Source organism: Neovison vison, chromosome 6, assembly GCF_020171115.1.
Source record: "Neovison vison isolate M4711 chromosome 6, ASM_NN_V1, whole genome shotgun sequence".
NCBI lineage: Eukaryota > Metazoa > Chordata > Mammalia > Carnivora > Mustelidae > Neogale > Neogale vison.
Window position 1 is genome coordinate 14,196,960 of NC_058096.1, and position 26,282 is coordinate 14,223,241.

Here is a 26,282-nt window from a genome sequence, read left to right on the forward strand (position 1 = left end):
ACATCTCTATAACTGTCATCTGAAAGAGGGTGGAAATTTCTGCCCACTTAGCTGAATCTTTGCACTGGTGATTGTATTAGAGAGAACTTGGGACTGACTACCTGAGTAAACTTCTTCCTGCTCAGATCAGGCACCGTTGGTCAGCTCTTTGTGAGTCTGTTTCCCTGGAGTTGGCCTTTAATTGCTTGCCCAATTCCCCCCTATTAACTGCCAATAAAGTGTTAAGTAACAGACAGTTAACAGACAATAAAATACTGCCCTATTAGCAATACAAGCTGGTCAACATGTTTACTTGATTCCAATAGGCTTCCTTTAAATTCTATTCATCAACCTGTGAGGTCATGTTCTTCCTTCTTCTGAAAGCTGTATTTCTGTTAACATCCTGTCTTGTTGCCAGGAGGAAAATGGGAATGTAGATGAATGTTTATGGGGAATGGAACAGATGAATGGGATGTGAAATGCTGGGTTCTGGGAGCAAACAAACTGTCCAGAAAGAATTCTTGAAATGTCTTCAGTGCAAAAAGGGTGGTTTTATTAAAACACAGGACCTGTGGGCAGAGAGAGCTACATTGGGGTTGTGAGAAACAACTGATAATATACTTTCAAGTTGGGAGGGGATTAGGGATAGGGTAAGTCTCTAAGGTATTTGGAAGCAAGGTTTCCAGTACCTTGAGAGGCTAGCTATAGTGAAGAAACGTTCATTTACTACTATCTAGTAAAACCCTAATCATGAGATCCTTCAGATGTTTGGAGGATGGTTGCTAACACACATCTTGCGGGATTACAGACAAAGGAAATTTCCAAAGGGATTTTTATAGGATCCTGGAGGTTGTGCTAACTTAAAGCTAAGGTTGCCTTTTGCCTCTAGCAAAATACTTGCATTGAGATAATAAAGCTCCTTGAGGAATGTCACTTTGCGAGTCTTAAGCACTTGTCAATGGGTTGTAAGTTATAAGGATTTTTTTTTTTTCTATTTCTTTTGCCTTCATTCTTCATATCAAATGAGTAAATGATCCTGGGTAGTTATTGCATTCTTGTGACTACTTAAAACATCTAATTCATTCCCACTCTCTGTTTTTGTTTTTGCTTTGTTGTTGTTATTTGGCTGAAAATTATTTAAATTTCTCATGGAATAACCCAGCCACTTCTTCTGATTTAGATATTAGGTTTGGCAGTACTTTATTTTCTCAATATTCTGATTCCAAGTCAATACCTCCAAAGAAACTCACCACTGAGCAAGCAAGGTAAATGCTCTGAAAGACCCAGGGTCACTCCAAATTCAGCCTCTTCGGTTTCTGGATTTTATGCAGGACATGACCATTAAAACCTAAAGTCAGAAAAAAAAAAAAAAAAAAAAACACAAAAAACCCTAAAGTCAGTTCATTCATTCTCAAGCCCAATGCTGAAATGCTAGGCTAGGATGATCTTTATGACAGGAATTATTTTTTAAAATCATAAAATTAAGTATTTTATAGTATTAGGGATGTTTCACATAACTTTCAAGGCACATGCTGGTTTAGGATATTTTTAAAAATATTTTATTTACTTATTTGAGAAAGAGAGTACACAGACAGGGGGAGCAGCAGTCAGAGGGAGAAGGAGAAGCAGGCTCGCCATGGAGCTGGGAGCCTGATGTAGGGTCTCCGCCATTTGGGGAAAAAAAAAAATAAAACTTTCCATCAGAATTTAGGAGTAGCCCGTGATAAAGATCAAGATAAAGACTTGAATTCCTTAAATGTCAGTCTTTCGGCTGAAGAAGATGACTCTCTATCTTTTTTGAAATGTTATAAAATAATGCTTCAGGGGAAATAAATGTTTCAGGCAACTCAGAGTCTTCGTTTGGCCCTAAGTTCTGTTCTATGTGGCAAGATAAGGGTTTGTTAGGGCCAAACTCCCAAAGGGCACCTATTGATTTCAGTGGGACTGCTGAGTTGCTGACAAGTCATAGCATTGACATTTTGATCTCATGTTCTATTAAAAAAAGAAACAAAAGCCTAGAAAATCTTTATATTCTAAAATGATATTTCTTATTATAAAGACTCTCTCCCCAGTGTTCTGGTGTGCCCACAGAGTCTGGAGTAAAAAGGGGCCAGGAGAGGTGCTTTTGCTATGCAAGGAAATAACTGAACAAGGATCCTCTGTGACCTGAAGGTGAACTGCATTCTTCCACGGGCTGTAAAGTGTGTTATGTGAAAAATCCAGGACAAGAACTATAATAGACCCAGACTTCCTTTTCTTTAGGAGGTTTATAGTAAATCTTTGCCTTGGCTGTGAATAGCTCTCAAAGAACCAAATACAAATTGGTTCTAGTTTATAAAACTAAGGGTCAAAAGGGTTTCAGATATACATGTATATACAAGTGAATAGGTTAAGAACTATCTGACCTAATGACTTAAATTAAGGCAGAATCTATCAGTCTCTGATCAATCCTTCTCAACAGCCATTCACCATCACATACACTGATATACATGAGTCTTCATTCGGATGTGAGAAATACTTGAGATAAAGTAAAAGAAAAAAAAATTCTAAATAAAGGAAAAGAGTGACCAAAGCATTTTTATTCATTGTTTGAATAAATATTTCCAAAAAGAGGATGTTGGGCCTATTTAGCAACACAAATAGAAATAAGGCTACAATGTCTTTAATGTAATTGTGACTGAGCAGAAAAATTAGATGTAAACTGAATAAATAAAAGGTATGGAATGATCTGTACAATAGGAGACATGTAAAGTGGGAACAAGTTCCAAGAAAAAGAATCGCTTCTGGTTGGGCAGAAATGAAAGCTTCCTGGTACACATTATATTGTGACTTGAGCTGTAAAAAAGTAAGTAGGACATGCATAATTAGAGAGGGTGGGAAAGCAGGTAAGACAGCAAAAAGGAAGCCAGCAATGTGAGATGCTCACGGAGAATGGCCAATAGGGTCATCTGGAGGTCCAGATGGAGAGGACCTGAAGGACGTGGGCTTGGCCATGTATGGAGAATCCATATTCTGAATAGCTTTGAGTGAGAGCTTGAGGACCTTTGATTTTATTCTGTGGACAATGGAGAGGTATTCAAGATAACTGCAGCCAAGGGAGAGACATTACCTGAGCTGTATTTCACTACTAATCTTGTCCTTGAGAATACGCTAAAGATAGAAGTTTTTCTGAGGATCGTTTTATAATTGTTTAAGCCTATGTGACTAAGAGAATATGGCACCATAAGTAGACATAAAGTGTGTGGGAGGAGAAACCAACTTTAGAGAAAGCACTATTTATATGTAAATATTTAATGTGAAGGGTAAGTTGTCTCAGTGGAATGATCTAGCCAATAACTGCAAATGGAACACAGATCAGGAAAGAGAGCAAGACTGTAATTATAAATACTGTGGAATTTATTATAGCTATTAACTGAACCCTTATGATTAATGAAATGCAGATTAAGGAGAATGCAGAAGAGAATTGAGAATAGAAGGAGAAAAGGAAGGTGGATAGAATGATAGAAATGATAGAAACAGAATCATGAAATCAGAGTATTGCTGAATAAAAATAGGACAAGTTATCAAAATACAGAGTGTGGAGAGCAATGTCGCCTGCCATGGAGTTAAGACTAAGGCAAAATTTGCCATTGCATGCAGAGAGCTCATCATTAGTGATCTTGAAGGTCACAGCTGAAAATACTGGTGAGGATAAAAATTGGATTTCAAAAATATGGTTGTAGAAACATAGGAAAAAAATCCTTTAAGACATCAGTGAGGTTGGGTAAAATTTCTTAGCTACAGAACACAATCTGTAGTTTAAAATTTGATAATTTGATCTTCACCACAATTAAAAATACTTGCTCTTAACTGGGGGTTGCCAGGGGTCGGGGGGTAGGGAAAGGGTGGTGGGGTTATAGACATTGGGAAGGTTATGTGCTATGGTGAGGGCTGTGAAGTGTGTAAACCTGGCAATTCACAGACCTGTACCCCTGGGGCTAATAATACATTATATGTTTATAAAAAATTATTAAAAAAATACTTGTTCCTCAAAAAAGTCATTATTACAAGAATAAAGACAAGCCACTGACTGGTGGAAATATTTGCAAATCCTATATCTAATTAAAAAAATATATCAAAAATATTTAAAGGACTCCCCAAACTCAACAATAAGAAAGCAGACACTCAATTTAAAAAAAAAAAAAAAAAAAAAAAAGGAAAAAACATTGAGCAGTGTCTTTACTAAAGAAGATGTACAGATGGGATATAAGCAATGAATATGTTTGGTATCATCAATGACTAACACATTAAAGCCACAATAAAATACTGACACAGAATAACAATCTGCCTATATCAAATGTCTGAATATACCACATGTTGAAAGACACAAAGGAACTTGAACTCATACAGTTTTGGTGGGAATATAAAATGATGCAGTCAGTTTAAACAACAGTTTGACAATTGCTTAAAAGTTAAAACTTGACCTATCATGTGATCAGATCATTCCATTTATAGGTATTTACCCAAGAGAAATGATTTTATATGTGCTTTCAAAAACTTGTACACAAAGGGTGACTGTTGGCCGTCGGTTAAGCATCTAAATCTTGATTTCAGGCCATGATCTCAAGTCATGATTTCAGGGTCATGAGATTGAGCCCCCTGCTCCCCGACATTGGGCTCTGTGCTTAGTACAGAGTCAGCTTAAAATTCTCTCTCCCTCTCCTTCTGCCTCTCTCACTCATGCTCTCTCTCTCTCTCTCTGTCCTTCTGTCTCATAAATAAATAAATAAAATATTTTAAGCCCCCATGTTGCATCACCACTTCCTCATATCAGGGAGATCATATGATATTTGTCTTTCTCTGCTTGACTTATTTTGCTAAGCATGATACGCTCTAGTTCCATCCATGTTGTCGCAAATGGCAAGATTTCGTTTCTTTTGATGGCTGCATAGTATTCCATTGTGTATATATACCACATCTTCTTGATCCATTCATCTGTTGATGGACATCTAGGTTCTTTCCATAGGCTATTGTGGACTCTGAAAACCAATCTGAGGGGTTTGAAGTGGCGGGGGCGTGGGAGGTTGGGGTACCAGGTGGTGGGTATTATAGAGGGCACAGCTTGCATGGAGCACTGGGTGTGGTGAAAAAATAATGAATACTGTTTTTCTGAAAATAAATAAATTGGGAAAAAAATAAAATAAAATAAATGTACCCTTGATAAAAAAAAAGTATTTTAGAAAAAACTTGTACATGAATGTTCATAGTACTCTTTGTGTAATTCCCAAAACCTGCACACAGTCCAATTGTCCATCAGTGGATGAATGAACAAACAAATCAGAAATACAAGGAATGAACAATTGATACATGCTGCAACTTAGATGAATCCCAAAATAAGCATACTTGGGTAAAATTAGGAAGAAAAAAAAGAGTATATACTGTATCATTTCATTTCACTTAGTAAAATGTTAGAAAATGCAAACTAATCCAGAATGGCAGAAGGAAGATCAGTGGTAGCCTGGGGATGCAGGTAAGAGTAGGGTGACGTGGAGAAGGATAGGAGGAAGGACTACAAACAGTCATGAAGAGATGATGGGAGAAAATGAATATGATTACGACCTTGATTTTTGATAGACACAAATGCCAAAACATAACAAATTGTGCTATTTATGTTCAGCTTATTGTATCAATTATCATCTAGGTGAAGTTCTTTTATAAGAATAAATTGGGAATGAACGGAGCAAATTTTGTTCCACTCATGTGTAAACCAAGTTTCCATACTCAAGAATGTTATAATATATAAAAATTCTGTTGAAAATAGATTACAGCCTTATTAGTTATCAAGACTCTATATTACTGTTCAGTGAATTAACTTTGTTCTTCCAATGGATTATAATTTAAATGATTTTACACATGGATTCCACCAGGGGGTGCTATAATCAGGCCCCTTTCGTTACATCGTAGGTTGAAGTGGACTGACTCCTGATAATACGTTCTCTTCTCTAAGGCTTGCTAAGAGAAGTACTAATCAGGGATCATAAAAGGGGCAAGAGGAAAACTTGAGGAAGGGTTTCTGATCTCCTGAACCTCTTTCTATCTTCATATTCTTTTATATTCCTTGAAAGTTGATTTACCCTGGTGAAAATGGATGGATGGTGAGAAAAGTATATAAAAGAGATTATTGAGTTGACTAAGTAAAGGTCAACTTTTATATTTGATAGAGAAAATCTATGTTATATTTTGTGAATGCTATGACGTTAGTCAGCAAATAGTTATTAAGAATTGACTCAGTGTCCTCACATGTATTAAGAATAATGATCACACCTACTCAAATAGGAATGTTGTGAGAATTAAATCAGTAAATACGTGTAAAACATATAGAATCATGTCTGATATATAATAAGAACATTGTAAATAGTAGCTAATAAGGATTCTGTAATGTAGTCAAAATATAGGACACTACAGCACATAGACAAAGAATGTTTTGTCTGCAATGTAAAGGAATGTGTGTATGCACGTGTGTTTGTGTGTGCACGCGTGTGTGCATTAGATAATGATAGCCATACAGATTTAAGGCCAGAGAGATTTATGTTGGAAGGAAGATATTTACAAAGAAGAGGCTAATTTATTTATTTTTTTAAAGGTTTTATTTATTTATTTGTCACAGAGAGAGAGAGAGAGAGCAAACACAAGTGGGGAGCAGCAGACAGAAGGAGAAGCAGGCTCCCCACTGAGCAACGATCCTGATGCGGGACTTGATTCCAGGACCCTGGAATCATGACCTGAACCAAAGACAGGTGCTTAGCTAACTGAGCTACCCAGAGGTCCCAAGAAGGTTCTAATTTAGCTGAGGTCTGGGTAATGGATAAAATCAAAGAATTATTTCAAAAGAGAGGAAGGGTAGGATGGGTGAGGAAGTGATATGAAATGAGGAGGGATGTGGAGTTACATGAACAGAAAATGCCCAATACAGAAGAGAGTCCGTATTGGGAAGTAGAGGAGGACTGATCAAGTGTTGGGACACTTCTCTGTCGACGAAAAGAAGTCATTGATGTTCTTGACAAAGAGTCATATGATGAAATTAATTTGAGGAGTTTTAATCTGAATACAGTATTCAAGCTAAAGAGAAGACAATAGCGATTATGAGTCAAGATGGCAATAAGAAGTATATGTGTTCACCAGTGGGGAACAAAATCCAACTTGAGTGATGACGGTGATAACAGGAAGGGAAATGGATGAAAAGACATAATTTTAGTGGAACAAGGGAGAAAAACATTACGATAGATCTTCCCTCTTTCCAATATAGTCTTCAATTTAATCAAAGCACTCTCCTCTCAAAATCAGTTACTTAGAGCACCATGCCTGTAGAACAAAACCTTAACTGCTTCTTTGATGATTAAATTCAATTCAGCATGTGAATCTAAGTTTAGTTGCTACTATTTGCCTGTAAGAATTCTCCACCGAAAGCACTGTGTGGTCACTTTTTTCTGCTTTTATACCATTTGCCACCGTATAACCTGAAGTGTCTCCTCTTTCCAAGCCCCCTGACATCTCCTTCCATGCTCTGAAATTAATATCAAATGCAAACTCTAGGCAAAGCCAATGAGCAACGTTTGCCTTCCTTTGGATACCATTTATAGGACTTAGTAAACACTGGCATGGATTGGGTGCTTGTCTTATCACATCTACAAGACTGGATGTGTTTGGGAGCAGAAATCAGTAGTATGCTGGTGTTACTGAGAGTATTTATCATTATGTTCACACATACGAAATGCTCAATAAATATTTATTGACTAAATGAAGGCAGACTAGTCATTTACCGGCTTAACTCTATTGTTGCAATGCTCTGTGGAATCTTTGTGTCTGAGCCAGAGACAAAGAGAAATTCAGGATTGTTCCTATAGAGTAAGAAAGGTAAGGACCCCTGGTTCACTGAAGAAAAAGCAAGAAAGTGGGTAACTCTGAAGAAGCACACATGCCTAGTTCCTCAATATATCCCTCAACTTTCCCATTAGAAGAAGAGTGTGAGACCTGTTTATAGTTTATAGGAGCCTGCTAATGAGATACCTGCTGTTGTGCCCACATGAACTCTCTGGTCACTACTAAATAACATCAGTTCCACATTTGCTAAATTAAGGTACAACTTACATTCCGGGCATCCTATTTTCTAAAATGTCATGAATATGTTTTCAGTGTTACCTACCCATAACAGAAAAAAAAAAAAAAAAAAAAAAAAAGAGAGAGAATCTGTGGTAGTATTCTAAACTCATTAAACTCAAGGTGGTACTTTTTGAAATGGGTTAAGAATGCCAAAGCAAGAACATAAATTATTCTAGTATAGTGTCTTGCAGTTTAATGTTTAAGTTTTTCTTACATTTCAATGCATCCAAAAAACGAGATTGAAAAATAGAATATTATTAATATTTCCAATAATGTCATGAAATGTTACCAATAGAGACTGGGAATCAGAAGAATTGTGCTAATCGAAGAGGATTCATAAATGATGCTACTAATATATTTCTAAATAATGCCATATTGGATAATGGGAGAAAAATGTTCAAATGTTTGAACCCCCTTTGTTCAAATGTTTTTCATATCAATTACTATAACTTTCTGCATTTCGAGTTTTCTCATATGAATACTTGAAATAGTAAAATTGACTGTAAGGCATTGGGAGGATAAAGTGATGTGACACATGTGCGTATCCACACTGCAAGTCTTGCCCAGTGGAGACACTAAATGAATGCCGGTTTTCTCTTATTCCACACTCCTTCACTTCATGGGAAAACATTCCTATATACATACAGCATAAACAATACCTGTTCATGTATAAACACAAACATACTGATGTACTAATGATACGAGAGTTGGGCTCTTGCTTACTTTAGAGAAGAAGAGGCATAAAGAACATCAACATATAAACGTGAAAAGCATTCAGTTAAATGTGGTGGCTCTATTTACTACTGACGCCATTCAGCTGATGCATCCAGGATTTCACAAGAAGACTCTAGCAATGTGTGTACGAGAGCGTCAGCTGACAAAAGCTGGAGGGGTGGAGATTGGGTTTAGAGGAACTCATCGAACTCCTCATCAAAGGGTAATGTTCTCTGACCTCAAGTACTAACATAAGTTCGACATGTTAGTACAGGACCTCTGAGACTAAATCATTTTCTCTTCGTATTTCTATCCTTGGTGGTAAAATAGTCCTGTATTGGCTCATAGAGAAACCATCTTCTGTTAGAGAGATTTGGCTCCTCCTGCACAGAGGGAGACGTTAAGTGGGGGTGTATCCATTGAACACTAAAATAGAGGAAACTGTTGTGATTTACATAGAATTTCTGGCTGAAGGGAATTGGAAAGTAGATCCATCAAGGTAATTAAAATTCCCATCAAAGTAGCCACTGGAGCCACTAGATATGTTGGGACATAAAAATACAGTGGAAGAGGCTAAACATTATGAAACATTTTTAAACCAATTTTTACCAGAAAATATAATCCCAAATAACCTTGAAGTACTAATGCTTAGAAAAACTGTACATTTATTCTGATGCAATTTCCCATGTAAATTGGTTTAGAAGCTGTTTTTTTTGGAAATTGACATCAGAACCAATGTAAGAAGCAAAACCAAACCCATTTCCAGGTCTTATTCATTATTCTTTTGTTGCTGTTGTTGTTTACCAAGAACATTGGTTTTTGGTTGGAACACAAGTAAGCATGAATATGTAAACCTATACTAGCTGTTAAGAAAATGTCATGTTGTTCAACTTTCTTTGAGGGGTTTTGTTTATTTGCTTTTTCACAATAGTATCCATATTTTTACCTGAGCCCATCTTATTGATCTATATTAAGAATATTTTAAATATAAACCAAGCTTCCATCATGACTCTGTTTATTGAAATGAATAAAATGAGTATGGCTGTTTAAAATAAAAATATTTGGGGGTGTCTGGGTGGCTTAGTTGGTTAAGTGACTGCCTTCAGATCAGGTCATGATCCTAGAGTCCCCAGATCGAATCCCACGTCAGGCCCCCTGCTCAGCAGGAAGTCTGCTTCTCCCTCTGACCCTCCCCCTTCTCATGCTCTCTCATTCTCTCTCTCTCAAATAAATAAATAAAATCTTAAAAAAAATTAAAACCTTCTAAAAAACAATATAAAATAAAAATATTTTTGTGGGAAGTCATTTTCTACCAACATTCTAAAATAAAGCAACATACAAATTTGGTCACATTGAAATTTTTCATATTACACTGCTTTTAAACTTTTTCTGCCCGGAGTCATATAGGTTATAGAATTTTCATGATCTTTTACAAATACTTACTCTCAAGTTGCTTACCATTGACAATTTCCAAAAAGAATAGAATTTCCCCTCACAGAGAGAAGTTTGTCATTGTTTCATAGAATTTTGCTACAATTTTTTTTTCCTCCTCCGAAGAGTTTTGCTACAACTTCTAAAGGCAATTCCAAGAGAGGAATTCTAAGAATGTTTACGTAGTGGTGGTTATGCTTGGATTACGTGAATGAACCTTCAAACGTGTCTGTTTTCATTGGATAATTTAAGAAGGAGAGAGCCTATTAAAATCCAGTCACACTTCCTTGTAGATATACTCAACCAATGGAAAGAACATCCAGGTTTATGGGACATGGGAGCACCACTTCCGGGGCTATAATGGAGAGTTCTGATGCAGCTTCCCACAAGGAGGAAGAGTCTGTATACACAATCACCACCTCCTAGGGATATATAAGGGATGGAGCCAAATGCGGGGAGATACTCGCTTCTTCTCATTCAACCGCAACCTGCTTTTGAAGCCTCACTATGTCTTGCCACAACTGTCCTGCGACCTACAGCTTGGGATCCCTCAGAAATCCCTGCCATATTCCTCTCAGCTCCTCCATTGCCCTCTGCTCTCCAGGCGTGAGCTGTGGTGATGTCCTCTGCTTGCCTAGTAACTGTCAAGACCATCTCCGGCCTCTGGACAACTGTCAAGAGAGTTGCAGCGAACCAACTAGCTGCCAGCCAGCCCACTGTGAGCCCAGCAACTATGAAACGTCCTGCTGCCCTCCTACTACGTACTACGTGTCCAGACCCTGCCAAGGAACCACTTTTCTTCCTGCTGCTTCTTACGTCTCTGGTTCCTGCCTCCCCGTATCCTGTAGACCTCTGAGCTATGTGTCCAGCAGCAGCCGACCCCTGAGCCTCCTCACTTACGGATGCCGCCCCTTGGGTTGTTTGCCCTGTGGTCCTCAACCACTGAGTATGGTGCCTAGCAGCCTCAGACCTCTGCGTCCTGTCTTCACTGGATGCCAGCCTCTGAGCCATGTGTTCAGTACGTGCCCTGGATCTTGCTCTGCGCTGGGAGGCCGGTAGCTTCCTTGTTCCAGTCAATAATCCCGCCAAGGATTCAGGACAAAAATTCAAAGTCTATGGACTTGTGCTTCTTTCCTAGTAGAGCCTTTTCTTGCTCTTACTCTGCCTGATGTAATTCAAGCTGCTCCTTTCCTATTGTTATCTCTTTTTTATCTCTCCTTGGCATAAAACTTTTTGATTTACCATGCTCTTCAGTGTCACTCAGGTGTGGAAAGAATTGATTTGATTCATGTTGAAATAAATGGGATTAAGTCAAAATTAAGAATCTGGGTCTTCATTTTGTCTTTCATTATTTCATTTGAACACAGATATTGACCAACCTCAACTGCTTGCAAGATAAGTAAATAGGACATGGGAGATGCAGCCGTATGTCCTTATCTCACTGTAGCATGATAGCTCGATGGTTTATTCCTTATACTTCTTTCTAGATCTCTGATCCTAGGTATTTAAGAGATCCAAAAGGCCCTTGGTGGAAGTGACTTTGAGAAGGCAAGATGAGGAACATTTTCCTTATCTCTCTCATCCAGTGAACATACTTCTACCAAAATCCCCTTTTCTTTCCTTCTTTCTTTCTTTCTTTCTTTCTTTCTTTCTTTCTTTCTTTCTTTCTTTCTTTCTTTCTTTTTTTTTGTAATTTTATCATTTATTTCAGTGTTCCAAGATTCATTGTTTATGCACAAGACCCAGTGCTCTGTACAATACGTCCTTAATAACCACCACTCAACCCTCCAACCCCCCACCAAAATCCTCAGTTTGTTTCTCAGAGTCCACAGACTCTCATGGTTTGTCTCCCCCTCCGATTTACCCCAACTCACTTCTTCTCTCCATCTCCCCATGTCCTCCGTGTTATTCCTTATGCTCCACAAGTAAGTGAAATCATATGATAATTGACTCTGCTTGACTTATTTCACTCAGTATAATCTCCTCCAGTCCCATCCATGTTGATATAAAAGTTGGGTATTCATTATTTCTGCTGGAGGCATAATACTCCATTGTATATACGGACTACATCTTTATCCATTCATCTGTTGAAGGACATCTTGGCTTTTTCTACAGTTTGGTGACTGTGGCCATTGCTGCTATGAACATCGGGGTATAGATGACCCTTCTGTTCACTACACCTGTATCTTAGGAGTAAACACCCAGTAGTGCAATTGCAGGGTCATAGGGTAGCTCTATTTTTAATTTCTTATGGAATCTCCACACTGTTTTCCACCCCAAGTTGCATTCCCATCAACAAGTGGCTGCCCCAACTTGCATTCCCATCAACAGTGTAAGAGGTTTCCCCTTTCTCCACATCCTCTCCAACACATGTTGTTTACGGTCTTGTTAATTTTGGCCACTGAATACTGGTGTACGGTGGTATTGCAGACTGAGCCATGTTTCCCTCCTGTGTAAGCTTCTGATGACTTCCCATGCTCTATTCCTGTATAATAAAAATAAAAACCCTGACCATGACATCTGTTTTCCATCATTGTCTTCCTCTCTCCCACCTCTCCAGGTTCATCCCCTTCACAATGTTGCCAACACTAAGTACCTGCAACTCTGACTTACATGTAAACATGTAGGTCCTTGAACATGTGGCATTTTATAATTATCTACCCTTTGCATATGTCATCATCGAGGTCAGCATACAAATTCTGAACAACTTACCTTGAAAACTTGTCCTCAGTTGTAAAAACATAGTCCAACTTCATTTAGTAATTGCAGATTTACTCAGCAACTATTTTATTCCCTATGTCTTAAACCATGTTGTGCCAGACACAGATACAGAGCTAGACAAGATCAACCCAAACTATTTCCATATTTATCAGCACCCACATACTCTGGGATATATCTATATTAAGTATACAATTTTCCCTCACTCAATGTGAAATGTGTAGGGGTATATATTTTCCAAATTAAAATAAAACTAAACTGTAAAGTCATGAAGTTAACACTTCTGAAGAACTGAAGTATCTAGAAATTGTCAGCATGCAAGAAAGACAATGATCTCCAGGAGCTGACTAGTAGTTGTTTCCTTTAGAGAAGGCATATGTATGCCTCTGGTTCTCAGAATCCATCTTTCCTTGTAGGCTTTCTGACACTGAAGCAGAATACTGGTTCCTCCTATATTCATGTTCATGCTGCTGTTGTGAAATCCATTCTAGCTCATTCTTTTATCTCACTTGCCTGTATCTCCTAGATGTTTTGAATTTGTGACATCTGCACCATTTATACACATATTTAAAGATTTTACCTGTTTGTCAGAAAAAGATAAGAGCACAAGCAGGGGGTGTGCCAGGAAGAGGGAGAGAGAGAAGCAAGCTCTCTGCTGAGCAAGGAGCCTAATGCCAGACTCCATCCCAGGACCCTGGGATCCTGACCTGAGCTGAAGGCAGTTGCTTAACCGACCGGGCGACCCAGGTGCCCTTCTGCACTCTCTATTCTGAGTCTTTCATAACCCTTTCCTTACCCCTTACCCTGAGGAGTAAATCACACTGTGACTTACCCTACTTTTATCTCAGACATATTGCTGATTTTATTGTTGATGTTGTTGGAGTGTTTATTTTAAAAGTAATTTTAAGTGGAATTGTATTTGAAATTTAACATACCAATTTGTGCACAAATCATTGTTCCACAGAGGAAGCCATTCTACTGACTTCTAACCCATATATTAATTTCGCCTGCTCTTGAACTTTGAAATGAAATTATACAGTATCTAACCATTTATTTCTGGGTTCTTTTATTAAATACAATGTTTATGAGATTCTTCCATGTGGTTTTATATATAACAGTAGTCTGCTTATTTTTCTTGATATATAATTGTTCAAGGTGGTAAAACACCAAAATTTATTTAACCATTTGGCCATTGATGATCATATGGGTTGTTTCCAGTTTAGATTAGGAAAAATGTACAGAATACCTTTTTATTCTTGTACCTATCTTTTGCTATATATATGGAGGTATTTCTATTGGCTAATATGTTTAGGAGTGGAATTGATCAATTGTATGAGATGTGCCCATTCAGCTTTATTCTATGCCATGACAAGGTAATGCCCTACAGTCATATCAATACAGACATCCACTAACGGAGTATGAGAATTTCATTTGTTCTGCATCCTCATCAACATTTGCAATTGTTAGTATTTTTATGTTTAGCTATTCAAGGGAGTATGTAGCTATGAAAAATGTTGGTTTTATTCAGAATTTGAAATTCTCCTGATGACTCATCAGACTGAGAACACTTTTTCATGCTTCTTTATCTTTTTTTTTTTTTTTTTGTAAAGTAACCATTCATGTCCTTTGCTGATGTTTTTAATCAACACATCTGTTTTCAGAATGGAAAGTTTCTTTATGTAGTGTCTATATTAGTTCTTTTTTGGGTAGATATAGTTTGAATATCTTCTTCCACATCCCCACTTATCTTTTTACCCTCTTAATGTCTTTAGATTAAAAATAGAAGCTCCTTATTTTAAGTTAATCCAATATATTGCTCTTTTATTTACAGTTAGTACTTTTTAGTTTCCTTTTTAGGAAATCTTTGTTTACCCCAAATTGAGGAGGATACTACAGGGTAACTTCAGAAACTTTTTTGTTTTGTTTTGTTTTGCCTTCAGCATTTGTTTATACCATCAATGTAAAATCCGTGTGTGTGTGTGTGTGTGTGTGTGTGTGTGTGTTGTGTAGAAGAGTCCAAAATTCCAGTTGAACCACCACTATTGCCTAAAAGATCCTCCCTTTCCTACTGCACTGAGTTCAGTGCCTTCTTTTTCATAAATCAAGTCTCTATATGGATGTGTCTATAACCAGTCTCTATTCTGTTCTGTTCACCAGTTGTTCTTACATCAAAATGATGCTCAATTTTTCCTTGTTATTTGCATTTCTGAACTCTTCTCTAGACTTCAAGTCCTTTAAAGGCTGCCTTTGTATCAATAATAACTAAGATCTTTGAAAATGTTTGTTGATTTGAGCTTAAATAAGTTACATTTTGGTCAGCTGATTGTGGAAGCTAGGGAAAGAAGTATTTAAATTTAGGAGGGTACTGATGAGAACTTGCACACATTGGGTGTTTTGTTTTGTTTTTTTCCTTTTGGCATTTTAGTCTGGGCTATCTTTATTAAGCTTGGCTGAAAACAGGTATTCACATCTCATAACCCCATAGTGCAGAATTCAAACAGCAGGAATTTAAGGGAGTGTGAGCCAGCATGATACCTCTAGAGAGCCACAGTCTTGGGGATGCTTCCCCCCCCAATTCATGCGTTTTATCTCCAGGAACCCCACCAGTTTCTCATAATGAAGACTCGAGGAAGATGCTCCCATGGCCATATCAGAGGAAGGGGAAGAGCCGTCCTGGCGAAGCATACCCACTTCCTCCATAACAAATCTCCACTCTTCAGGAAGAAAGACTTTACCAGAGCTTTTCCCAACCTGAGGAAAGGACACTTGTCTCACTTCAGTCCCCACCAGCTTTCCTATCTACGTCAGGGAGGAGGTCCAGAAACTAAGATACATGTTTGAAGGTCAAGCTCAGGGATGCAGGTCCATGACAAGATGAGTTTTAATTATAATAGAAGACTTCCTCTCTCCCCTACCTTATCACTATACCAACAGCCCTGTAGCATATCTGCAATTGAACGGCTTTAAAACCCAAACCAAAGCCAAAACAAACAGAAGGAACATTATACCTTCTTATGCTATATGCAAGCTACAGAGAAGCAGAGACAAAGTGAAATCTTGAAGAAAAAAAAAAAAAGCCATAGAAAAATAACTGGGTGCCTAGGTGGCTCAGTGGGTTAAAGCCTCTGCCTTTCCCTCAGGTCATAATCCCAGGGTCCTGGGGTTGGTGGGGGGGGGGTCACTTCTCAGCAGGGAGCCTGCTTCCCTTCCTCTTCCTCTGCCTGTCTCTCTGCCTACTTGTGATCTCTGTCTTTCAAATAAGTAAATAAAATCTTTTAAAAAGAGAAAAAAAGAACTTGTTGAGAGGAAATAAGAACTATAGTGGACTTCTTGTCAGAAAAAGTGTAGGCAAGAGTGGGGTGAAATAGTTAATGTGTTGAAAAATAAAACACTAATCTAGAATCCTATATCCAATAAAATTTTCATTTAACAGTGAAGAAGTATAAAGATTTTTCTCAGACAAACACAACCTGGGGGGAATCCATTGCCAGCAGAACTCCCCTGCAAAAAATGTTAAAAGAAGTTCTTCTGGGAGAAGGAAATTATATATGTCAGAAACTGCTCCACACAAAGAAAGGAAGAAGAGTGGAGAAGAAATAAACATATAAAATAAACTTTTTCATTTTTGCCATTCTTAACTGATCTAAAAAGAATGTATGCAGTGACATGGCTGTTACTTAATTCTTTTCATTGTTTAGATCAAACCAGTCTTTTGCTTTTTTGTTTGTTTGTTTGTTTGGTGGGTGGGCCGTGGGGTAGATATTTTCCTTGAAATGGTTAAGAAAATCTACTTAAGTATAAGAATTATTTCCAATTTACGACTCAGTCAGTATTTCACTGTATCAGCTGATTAATTCATCTGCAGCATTTAGTGTGCATCATTGTTCAGTATATAATAAAGAATCCCTATTATGTGCCAAGTTCTCTGCTATCCCTTCCCTTCTGGAGCTTACACTCATTCTGGGATAGGATGTATATAATAAATAGTGATCAAGAATGTGATAATTTTAGAGCACATAAAGTAGTTTAAAGGGAATGAAAACGGTATTATAAGCAGGGGGAGCTAGCTACTTTCAACAAGGTCAGAGGCATTTTGTCTTTTAGAAAGTGACATTATGCATTGTAATCTAGTAGAATTAGTAGTAGAATTAGTAGGAAAGCACCCTGTGATAAAGTGAGGGAGGTGTGTTTGGGGCATGGAGAACAAGACCAAAGGCACACAGTTGGGGAGGATTCAGAACAGAAGGAGATGAGTGTTGCTGGTGAATCAAAGGCTATACCAGAATTTGCCAAAATATTCAATGTATTAGCCAGTCTTGACAGCAACAGGGTCATCAACTCTATCAGGCATACCTATACTATGTTTAACAAGCATTGGTTGTTTTCCAAAAGTACAGTAAACACAACTAGATGGGTGTCCAATTAGAGAGAGATTTCACCTCTACTTACAAAGAATCCTAGCATCCTCCTGGGATAGTAAGACTCAGAGTGGTTCGTACTACGTAAAAACGACTGATTCTCTTGCAAGAAGATCTTTGAAAAGAATGCTCAGCTATAATTTTTAGTATTTGTTAATCAGTCGTCAATCTGGTGTTTTGCTGGAGTAACAATGGATTCTGATCTAAGATTTCATTAGGTAAGAGCCTCTGAGAAAGAGGAGTTGGAGGTCTGGTTAAGAAGTGGCTGTATGGAATGTGTCCATGGCTCTGCAGAAAGAGACAGCGATATCCATCTCCGGATGTTTTAGTAACATCTCTGCCTCTAATTCATGCATTTATTGAAACAGCTGAATAAAAATTGGAACCATAGGGCTTAAACTTTCAGATAGAGCCTTCAGAATTATTATGCAATAAAACAATACATCATGTGGGTAGCTCTCAAAACAGCAGAAATGAGAAGCATAGTTAGCTTGAGTTCAGTGGGACACTGTATAGAAGTGTCCTTCTCCCTTACAATGTCCAGAGCCTTCCAATACTTTTGGCTGTTGTTCAGTACAAAGCTCCTCAAGCACTACCTTACGAATATCTTGCTCACTTTTTGAAGGTCAACACTCACAAAAAATAAATATATTGAGATGTTGGCATAACCCTCATTGTAAGCTTCAAAAAATATTTAAAACATTCTTAATTCTGCAATTTTTCTGACATATTTGCCACAGCAGTTTTTAAATATTTTCATGAGTTTAAGGCTCAAGGACTTTTTTCATCTCAATTATTTTGATATTTCTGCTCCTTTTTACTGATGGCATTACTTTCTTTTGGCATGGGAAATGGCTCAGCATGTGTTAATGTACTGTCTTGATCAAACAAATATAAGTGAATAATTGATATTATCCATTACTGCTAACATGTTTGCTATGATTATTTTTCTATTTTTTTAAGATTTATGTATTTATTTGAGAGAGAGCGTGTGAGCGTGGGTGTGGAGGGACAGAGGAAGAGCATCGCGAGAAAAGTCCACACTGAACAGGGAGCCCCATACGGGACTCAATCTCAGGACCCTGAGATCCCCAGTTGATAACAAGAGTTGATACCAAGAGCTGAGTGGATACCGAGAGTTTGACATTTTTTTTCCAATTTATTTATTTTCAGAAAAACATTATTCATTATTTTTTCACCACACCCAGTGCTCCATGCAAGCTGTGCCCTCTATAATACCCACCACCTGGTACCCCAACCTTCCACCCCCCCGCCACTTCAAACCCCTCAGACTGTTTTTCAGAGTCCATAGTCTCTCATGGTTCATCTCCCCTTCCAATTTACCCAAAAAGTCTCTCATGGTTCACCTCCCCTTCCAATTTACCCAAAAGCACATACCCTCCCCAATGTCCATAACCCTACCCTTCTTCCGACCCCCCTCCCCCCAGCAACCCACAGTTTGTTTCGTGAGATTAAGAGTCACTTATGGTTTGTCTCCCTCCCTATCCCATCTTGTTTCATGGATTCTTCTCCTACCCACTTAAGCCCCCATGTTGCATCACCACTTCCTCATATCAGGGAGATCATATGATACTTGTCTTTCTCCGCTTGACTTATTTCGCTAAGCATGATATTTGTGACAACATGGATGGAACTAGAGAGTTTGACATTTAACAGACTGCACCACCCAGGCACTCCCATTTTTCTATTTTTGGGGGGCAGGAATATAGGCTTTGAAAGTTTGAAGTTGTGCCTTGAAATAAAAGCTGATTGTTCATAACTGTCCTTACCTAATTGGTGCTCGGAAATATCTAAAAGTGAAAACTAAAGATTTACTTAAAAAATAAAACATGCGGGGCACCTGGGTTGCTCAATCGGTTGGGCATCCAACTCTTTGTTTCAGCTTGGGTCGTGATTTTAGGATGTTGAGCCTGGTAGAGGGCTCCGTCCTCAGTGGAGAATCTGCTTGAGATGCACACTCTCTCTCTCTCTCTCCCTCTGCCCCTCCTCTCTCTCTCTCTCTCAAGTAAATAAATAAATAAATCTTAAAACAAAACAAAACAAAAAACATGAAGCTATTTATACTCTAAAGATCTAACAATTGGCTTGATAAATACAATTAATTAGGAAAACCCCTGTGGATTAATGAAAGCATCCATGTCCTACGCATAACCTGGCATTTTTATGTTGTGGAAAGCAGTGACCTTTTCCAAGTGGGTGTGTGGCCTTTATGTGACATCTGGGCCCCCAGGATGTTATGAGAAGGCAGTTTACTTAATTACACAAGGAACTTACATAGTGTGCTATGCATAAAAAATGCTGCCATTGAGAAGCTACAAATCAGACATCTGATATACAGATCTTTCAACTAGGAGCTAGAAGTTTTCAGTATTAGAAAACAAATCCAAACATTTTCTTTTTTAAGATTTTATTTATTTATTTGACACAGAGAGAGAGTACAAGTAAACAGAGCAGCAGGCAGAGGGAGAGAGACATCAGGGTCTTTGCTGAGCAGGGAGCCCGATGTGGAGCTCAATCCCAGGATCCTGGAATCCTGACCCAAGCTGAAGGCACCTGCTTAACCAACTGAGCCACCCAGGAGCCCCCCCTACAAACATACTTTCTATAGTAATTTAATCTAATCACAAGAACTGTGCTCCTCCAAAAAGCATATTTAATCCTACTTAATAAATTCCTTAATGTCCTATGCTAAATTAATCTAAATGTGAACTGAATGATAAACACATATCATTATTTAATGCTTATTGCAATATATTAGATTGTATTGCATTTTATTGTACTGTAGTGTCGAGTCTTTTGAATTTATACTTATGAACCAATGCAGTATTAAATACACTGTTTTTTTTTCACTGTTTTGTTTTCTTAATCACATCCCTGCTGACCTGTTCTGACACAATTGGTATGTCAAATCATATAGCAAAATGTTAGCATGTCCTTTTTTAAACAGAAACTTTTACATTCAAAGGATTCTAGAAAATAAGCCCACACGAAAATTTAAAGCAATAGAAAATTCAAATATGGGAGCTCACACTTTCTAATGCACGAGTCTCTGTCATTATTGTTGATGCATCTGTTTGACTTTAATCATCGGACTATAGACATAAATTTGTAAAATATTCTCACTCATCCTGTGAGTACAGGATCACAGTGGTCTTAGCTTTGTACTTCCTCTACCGTTGCCTTATTTTCTGATCCAAAGATGAAAGACACTATGATTCTTTGAAAAAACAAATCTTTTTTAAAATAGCTATCTTACCATTCACGATTTTATTTTATTTTATATTTTAAAAGATTTTTATTTTAGTTATCTGACAGAGAGAGAAAGAGAGAGAGCACAAGCAAGGGGAGAGGTAGGCAGAGGGAGGGAGAGAAGCAGGCTCCTTGCCGAGCAGGGGAAGCCCAATATGGGACTCGATTCCAGGACCCTGGGATCATGACCTGAGCCAAAGGCAGTGACTTAACCCACTGAGCCACCCAGGTGCCCCTGAAAAAACAAATCTTAAGATAATACATTTTATTCCTTGATGGTTTGCCTCTTTGACAATTATTGAGAAGTGAAAGAAAAATTTTTTCAGGACCATGATATAGGACATATTTAGATGAGCACACTAGGTTTTCTTCCAAATTCAAATCAGAGCTTTACTGAAAATGTGAAAATCTTTTTATTTCTGTGATCTGAGGAAATGGAGTTTACTCAATAAGAGATCATGTATCGAACCTTCAGAGGAGCAACTGAGATTTGTTTAGACACTTAAGGTCAATGGTTTCAGAGGCACTTTGAGAGGTCACGCAAAAATATTTCTGCTGCCTCTCCACTTTTCAATTCTTTTTAATTCCATCTTCAAGCACAAACCACCTCTGGTTCCCAATATAAATAGACCATTGTCAGATCTAACAACACAAAGTAAAAGAGAGAACACGCAGGGAAATGTTGGGGGCCCGCATATAACACATTGTTCCTGTTTGTGCCATCAACCATTGTATTGATGAATCTTCCTTCTCATTAGTAGAAGAGCCTTTTCCATTTTCTTTATGAAATTCTTATTGGTTGATAAATATCTGTGATTGTCAATTCAGCATGATCTGCGTCTCTGGAGGTGATGATGGCCCACAAGATATATCTGTAATACAAATTTATGAATTGATTACAGAACTTTCTCAGCTGCAGGGTAAAAAGACTGCTATATTTTCAAGTATGCTTGGCATCTTTGTTCTTGTAGAGAAACCTATTCTCCATTACTCCACTTATTATTAGGAGGAAACAGCGCAGTTGTTTCACTTCTATTGCCTTTACAGTAGGGTGCAGAGAGGGTGGAAAGGGGGGAAAAGAAAGACAAAGAGGAAGAGATTGAAAGAAAAAGGAAGATGGCCCAAGGGTGAATCTCACACTATGTTGGTAAAACTACCATAGGTATCTGTGTTTAAAATTGTGTTTCTGGATGCAGTTATTCAACATCATATATTCAACAGATATTTTTGAACTGTTATTATATACTGGACATGATTTATTTGCATGGATACCTGTACTCCTGAATCTCATATGTCTCCAAACAAACAGTATAGTTACTATGTTAATGCTTTGGCATCTGGAAGCAGAACTCTAATAAACCTTTGATTCAATGTGTTGCTCTACAACCTATCCACAAACAGCAAAGCAATTTGATGCGGGGGTGGGTAGGGTTGAAGAAGTCTGGAAAGGTAAAAATTACAGAATGCTCCATGAGAACTTTCACCAGCAATAAACTTTTTTTTTTTTTTTTTTTAATGGAAAAGAGTTTCTTAAAATCTGGAAAGCAGTGGGTTTGTTTTTATCTTATTTAGGCATGGCTAATTAGAGACTTTGAGAATTGGTGAATGACTACAGGATTTTCTTGTCCAGTGGTTCCCTAACCGAGCTTTGCAGAGGCATCTGCAAAAGTAAGTCAGGTTCTTGGGGGCCAATTATGTCTCTGAGTACAAGCTTCTAAGTCATAGATCCAGGAATCTGTTTTATGTTCTTTTCTCCTAAAATCTCACCATATTTTTCAAAGCAAAGTTGTGTTTAGCAATAAATAATCTAAACCACTCTTTCTAGATGCTCATTTTCTTCTGGGTTCTCAAGAGAATAAGAGAATCTCATCTTATGAAATATGTTTAACAAATGATGTTAAGATTGACAACTCTGATCCAAAAACCAGAAAGCTAAGCAACCAGTACAACTATACCAAAATAGGAAATCCCACCAGTGACCCCAAAATTCATACTGGATCAATAGTGACACCATTTTTCATATCAAATTGGCAAAAATATATAATGGTAACAATATTCGGTGCTTTTGAACATTTGGTGAATCTGATACTTAAAGTACCGCATTAGAAATGTGGACTTAGGGGCCACCCATGTGGCTCGTCAATTAAGGACCAACTCTTGGTTTTGGCTCAGGTCATGATCTCATGGGTTATGAGATGGAGCCCGCATCGGGTCAGGCTTCAGGCTCAAGGAGGAGTCTGCTTGAAGATTATCTCCCTAGGTCCTTCCTCCCATTCACACTTTCTTTTTCTCTCTCTCTCTCAAATGAGTAAATAACTCTTAAAAAAATAAAAGGAAATGTGGATTCTAAACACAGATCAAATGCTTTTAAAATATATTGTGATTTGGATACATTATTATTATTATTATTATTAATTTATTTATTTTTATTTTTTAATTAAATTTATTTATTTTCAGCATAACAGTATTCATTATTTTTTCACCACACCCAGTGCTCCATACAATCAGTGCCCTCTCTAATACCCACCACCTGGTACCCCAACTTCCCACCCCCCGCCCCTTCAAACCCCTCAGATTGTTTTTCAGAGTCCATAGTTTCTCATGATTCACCTCCCCTTCCAATTTCCCTCAACTCCCTTCTCCTCTCTAACACCCCTTGTCCTCCATGCTATTTGTTATGCTCCACAAATAAGTGAAACCATATGATTTTTTTTTTAAGAAATAATAAACTAAACACAAATAAAAGATATGGGCAAACCTCCAAACAAATCCTAGTGGATTCACTGGTTGTCACGGAGATCAATGGAAACATTTGCAAAGTCTGTCAGGCCTTTCAAAGCCACTTCACCTCAAGCAGTGAGTGTTCTAATTATTTTGAATGTTACATGCCAGTATTTTTTAATGCGGAATTTATGTGTAGATATAATCTGGAAGTCATTTTACAATAAATGCAATATTTTATTTTGAAGAGTTTTATTTCTAAAATTCTACCACATTGTATATATTTCTGTCTTTTTGCTGATAGCCAGAACTGTGAAAACTTCAAAGACGACTGGTCCTTCTTGCTTTGTGAGCCCCCTTGCCTGTACTTTGAAATGTGATCTCAACACTTATGGATATAAATACTTATTTCTCCCTCCCCTCTTATACTAGATTCTGGAGAAGGAATTCCCTTTCAGTGAGTTATGACTCTGCACTTTGCTGGAAGTAATAAGAAGAGTGAGAGTAAGTATCTGGGATAGGAGTATTTGAAAAATACAAGTAAAACTTTATGACAAGGTTGGAGGGTATTTTCCCCGGCTTCTGGACAACTCTTAATGTAACGCTGTTGGGTAAAATAATCTCAGCAAGACACAAGTGAGTGTGTCAGGAAGCAGTGACGATATATAGAAAACTTACCTAAAAGGAAACAATCACATTTGAGAAAGTCACATTTGGGAGAGTGTTTATAATTCTCCCCAAAACTCACTCTGATAACGTCACATCTTTCAACAATTGCTGCTCTGGAAATGGTAGTGCCTACTCTTTTGGGAGTCATCACTGTATTACTTTTTCTTTTCCTCCTCCTCCTCCTCTTCTTCTTCTTCTTCTTCTTTTTTTTAATCTGTTGTCCTCTGCTCTAGAAGAATGATCTGTGGAAGGGGCCTCTGCTTAATCAGAAGTTGCCAAGTGGCTTCTAGATTACTGTCAAGAGCACGGAGGTGAGCCCACCAGCTGCCAACCAGCCAAAGGTGGGCCTAGCGACTGTGAAACCTCTTGGTGTCCTTCTATGAATTGCCATGCGTCCCTACAGCCGCTGACTTTGTTTCTGCCATTTTGCCCTGTTGGGTGAGGTCATTGAGAGGATGTGACTGCCAGGTGACTAGAAGCTGGACCCAAGGCACTGAGGCTCCCATCCCCTCCACTGTGCACTGGAAAGTGCATTGCATTTGCCTTCTCTATTCCCAGAAACTGCCTAAAAAAGTGGGCAGTTTCAAGTGCCTAAATAAGGCCTTGAGATAGAAATATGGTGTTGAGGCCATCCAAACTGGGTGTGTAACTGAACCCAGTTAAGGTCTCTAGATAAATTTTTAAGATTTGGTGGGATGTCTACACATCTTGCAGTGGCCAAGATAAGCCTAATATAAAAGTTCCCCTTGTTTTTCAGACCCTCTACTTGCTAATCTGTAGTGGCCTGCTTCTTTCTTTGGTTTCTCCCTGCCCTTTGCTTAGGAGGGCTCAGTTTGAGAATTCAACAGGGAAGCACCCAGGAAGGGTGGGAACTGACAACTGGTGAGCCATCCAGGAGACTGAAGAAGTGGGGCCTTGGGAAAGAGGCATCAGTGAGGGATCTCTATGTGAGAGGGGTGGGCCTATATGCCAATCACTTGTGGACCACCATGTGAGTATGGGGACACCCTGAAAAGACTGCCTGGCCTAATGCTCTTTAGGAACTGTGCAGACACACGATAGCAAAGAGGAGGAATGCATGGCTACATGATGGCCAGCCTCTACTGTGGGCTGGACCCCGATGCCTGACCAAAGACCAAAACTTAAGTTAGAAAGTAGGAAGAAGAAGTGAATTAGAGAAGGGCATATGAGTGTCTGCCACCCAGCTGGCTTCAGGGTTGGCAGCTAAGTTGGGAGGACAAAATAATCCACTGGGGATCTTAGTAGGCCATTTTGCAAAGCTAGGAGGGCTCACGCTGCAGGTCAAGGTCTGAGAATTTTGGAACAAAGCCTGACTGGGATGCTAGGAGGGGGAATCCCTGGGGAAATAATGAGAATGAAGAGCAGAATGGTGTGGAGATGGATGGAGAAATGAGCAAAATGCCCCAGACCATTGACACCTGACCCAAAGGAAAATTTTAAATGTCATTTATGCCAAAATGCCTAGGAGAAAACTTACATTCTTCCTCTACCCTTTGGAGTTGTAAATCTTATCATGTCTTTGAAATGGAAACACTCCAGATAACCATACATTGACCAAGAATGCTCAAGAAAAAAAGGCAGGGAATGAGGCTTTTTAGATAGACTGCTGTAGAAGTCCGTTGGCCAAAAATTCGAGTTCACAACCTGCATAAGACCACAGATATCAGTGAATAGTTGTATTTACTGTGATTGGGCTGATTCAGGGCTGAAGTTTGGAATGAATGTTGCTTCTGCTTGTCTTTGTATGTTTGTGCATCTATGCATGTCTATTGTGTATATGCGATTTTTTTCTATCTCCAAGTGTATTGGCAAAATTGATTGGTTAAAGAGCTTGGGTTTTTACAAAACTACTAGAAATGATAAGGGTAAAAGAAAATAACAGTATATGAAAAATAAGTAAGAAAAATAGAAGGTAATTTTGGGTAAGGAAAGAGGAAGGACATACGGATTTTTTTGGTAAAGGAAAAAAGAAAGTAATTTTGTAAATTTTCTAAAGTAAAAGGATTGGTCCAGGATGGATAAAGAAGATGGGACAAAAACTAAATGGACATACAAAGTTGCAGAAGATTGATGGAAAAGGAATATATATGTATATTTAAGTTTTTATTTGTTTATTTGACAGACAGAAACACAGCAAGAGGGGGAACACAAGCAGGGGGAGTGGGAGAGGGAGAAGCAGGCTCTCTGCTGAGCAGGGAACCT

The 26,282-nt window shown here is 38.2% G+C and overlaps 1 protein-coding gene across 1 annotated transcript; it reads left to right on the forward strand.

Moving 5' to 3' along the window:
* Positions 1–10,770: 10,770 nt before the first annotated feature.
* On the forward strand, positions 10,771–11,322 carry LOC122910332 (keratin-associated protein 26-1). The gene has a single exon (XM_044254983.1). It carries the CDS (start codon positions 10,771–10,773, stop codon positions 11,320–11,322), a length of 552 nt encoding a protein of 183 aa, XP_044110918.1.
* Positions 11,323–26,282: the final 14,960 nt, after the last annotated feature.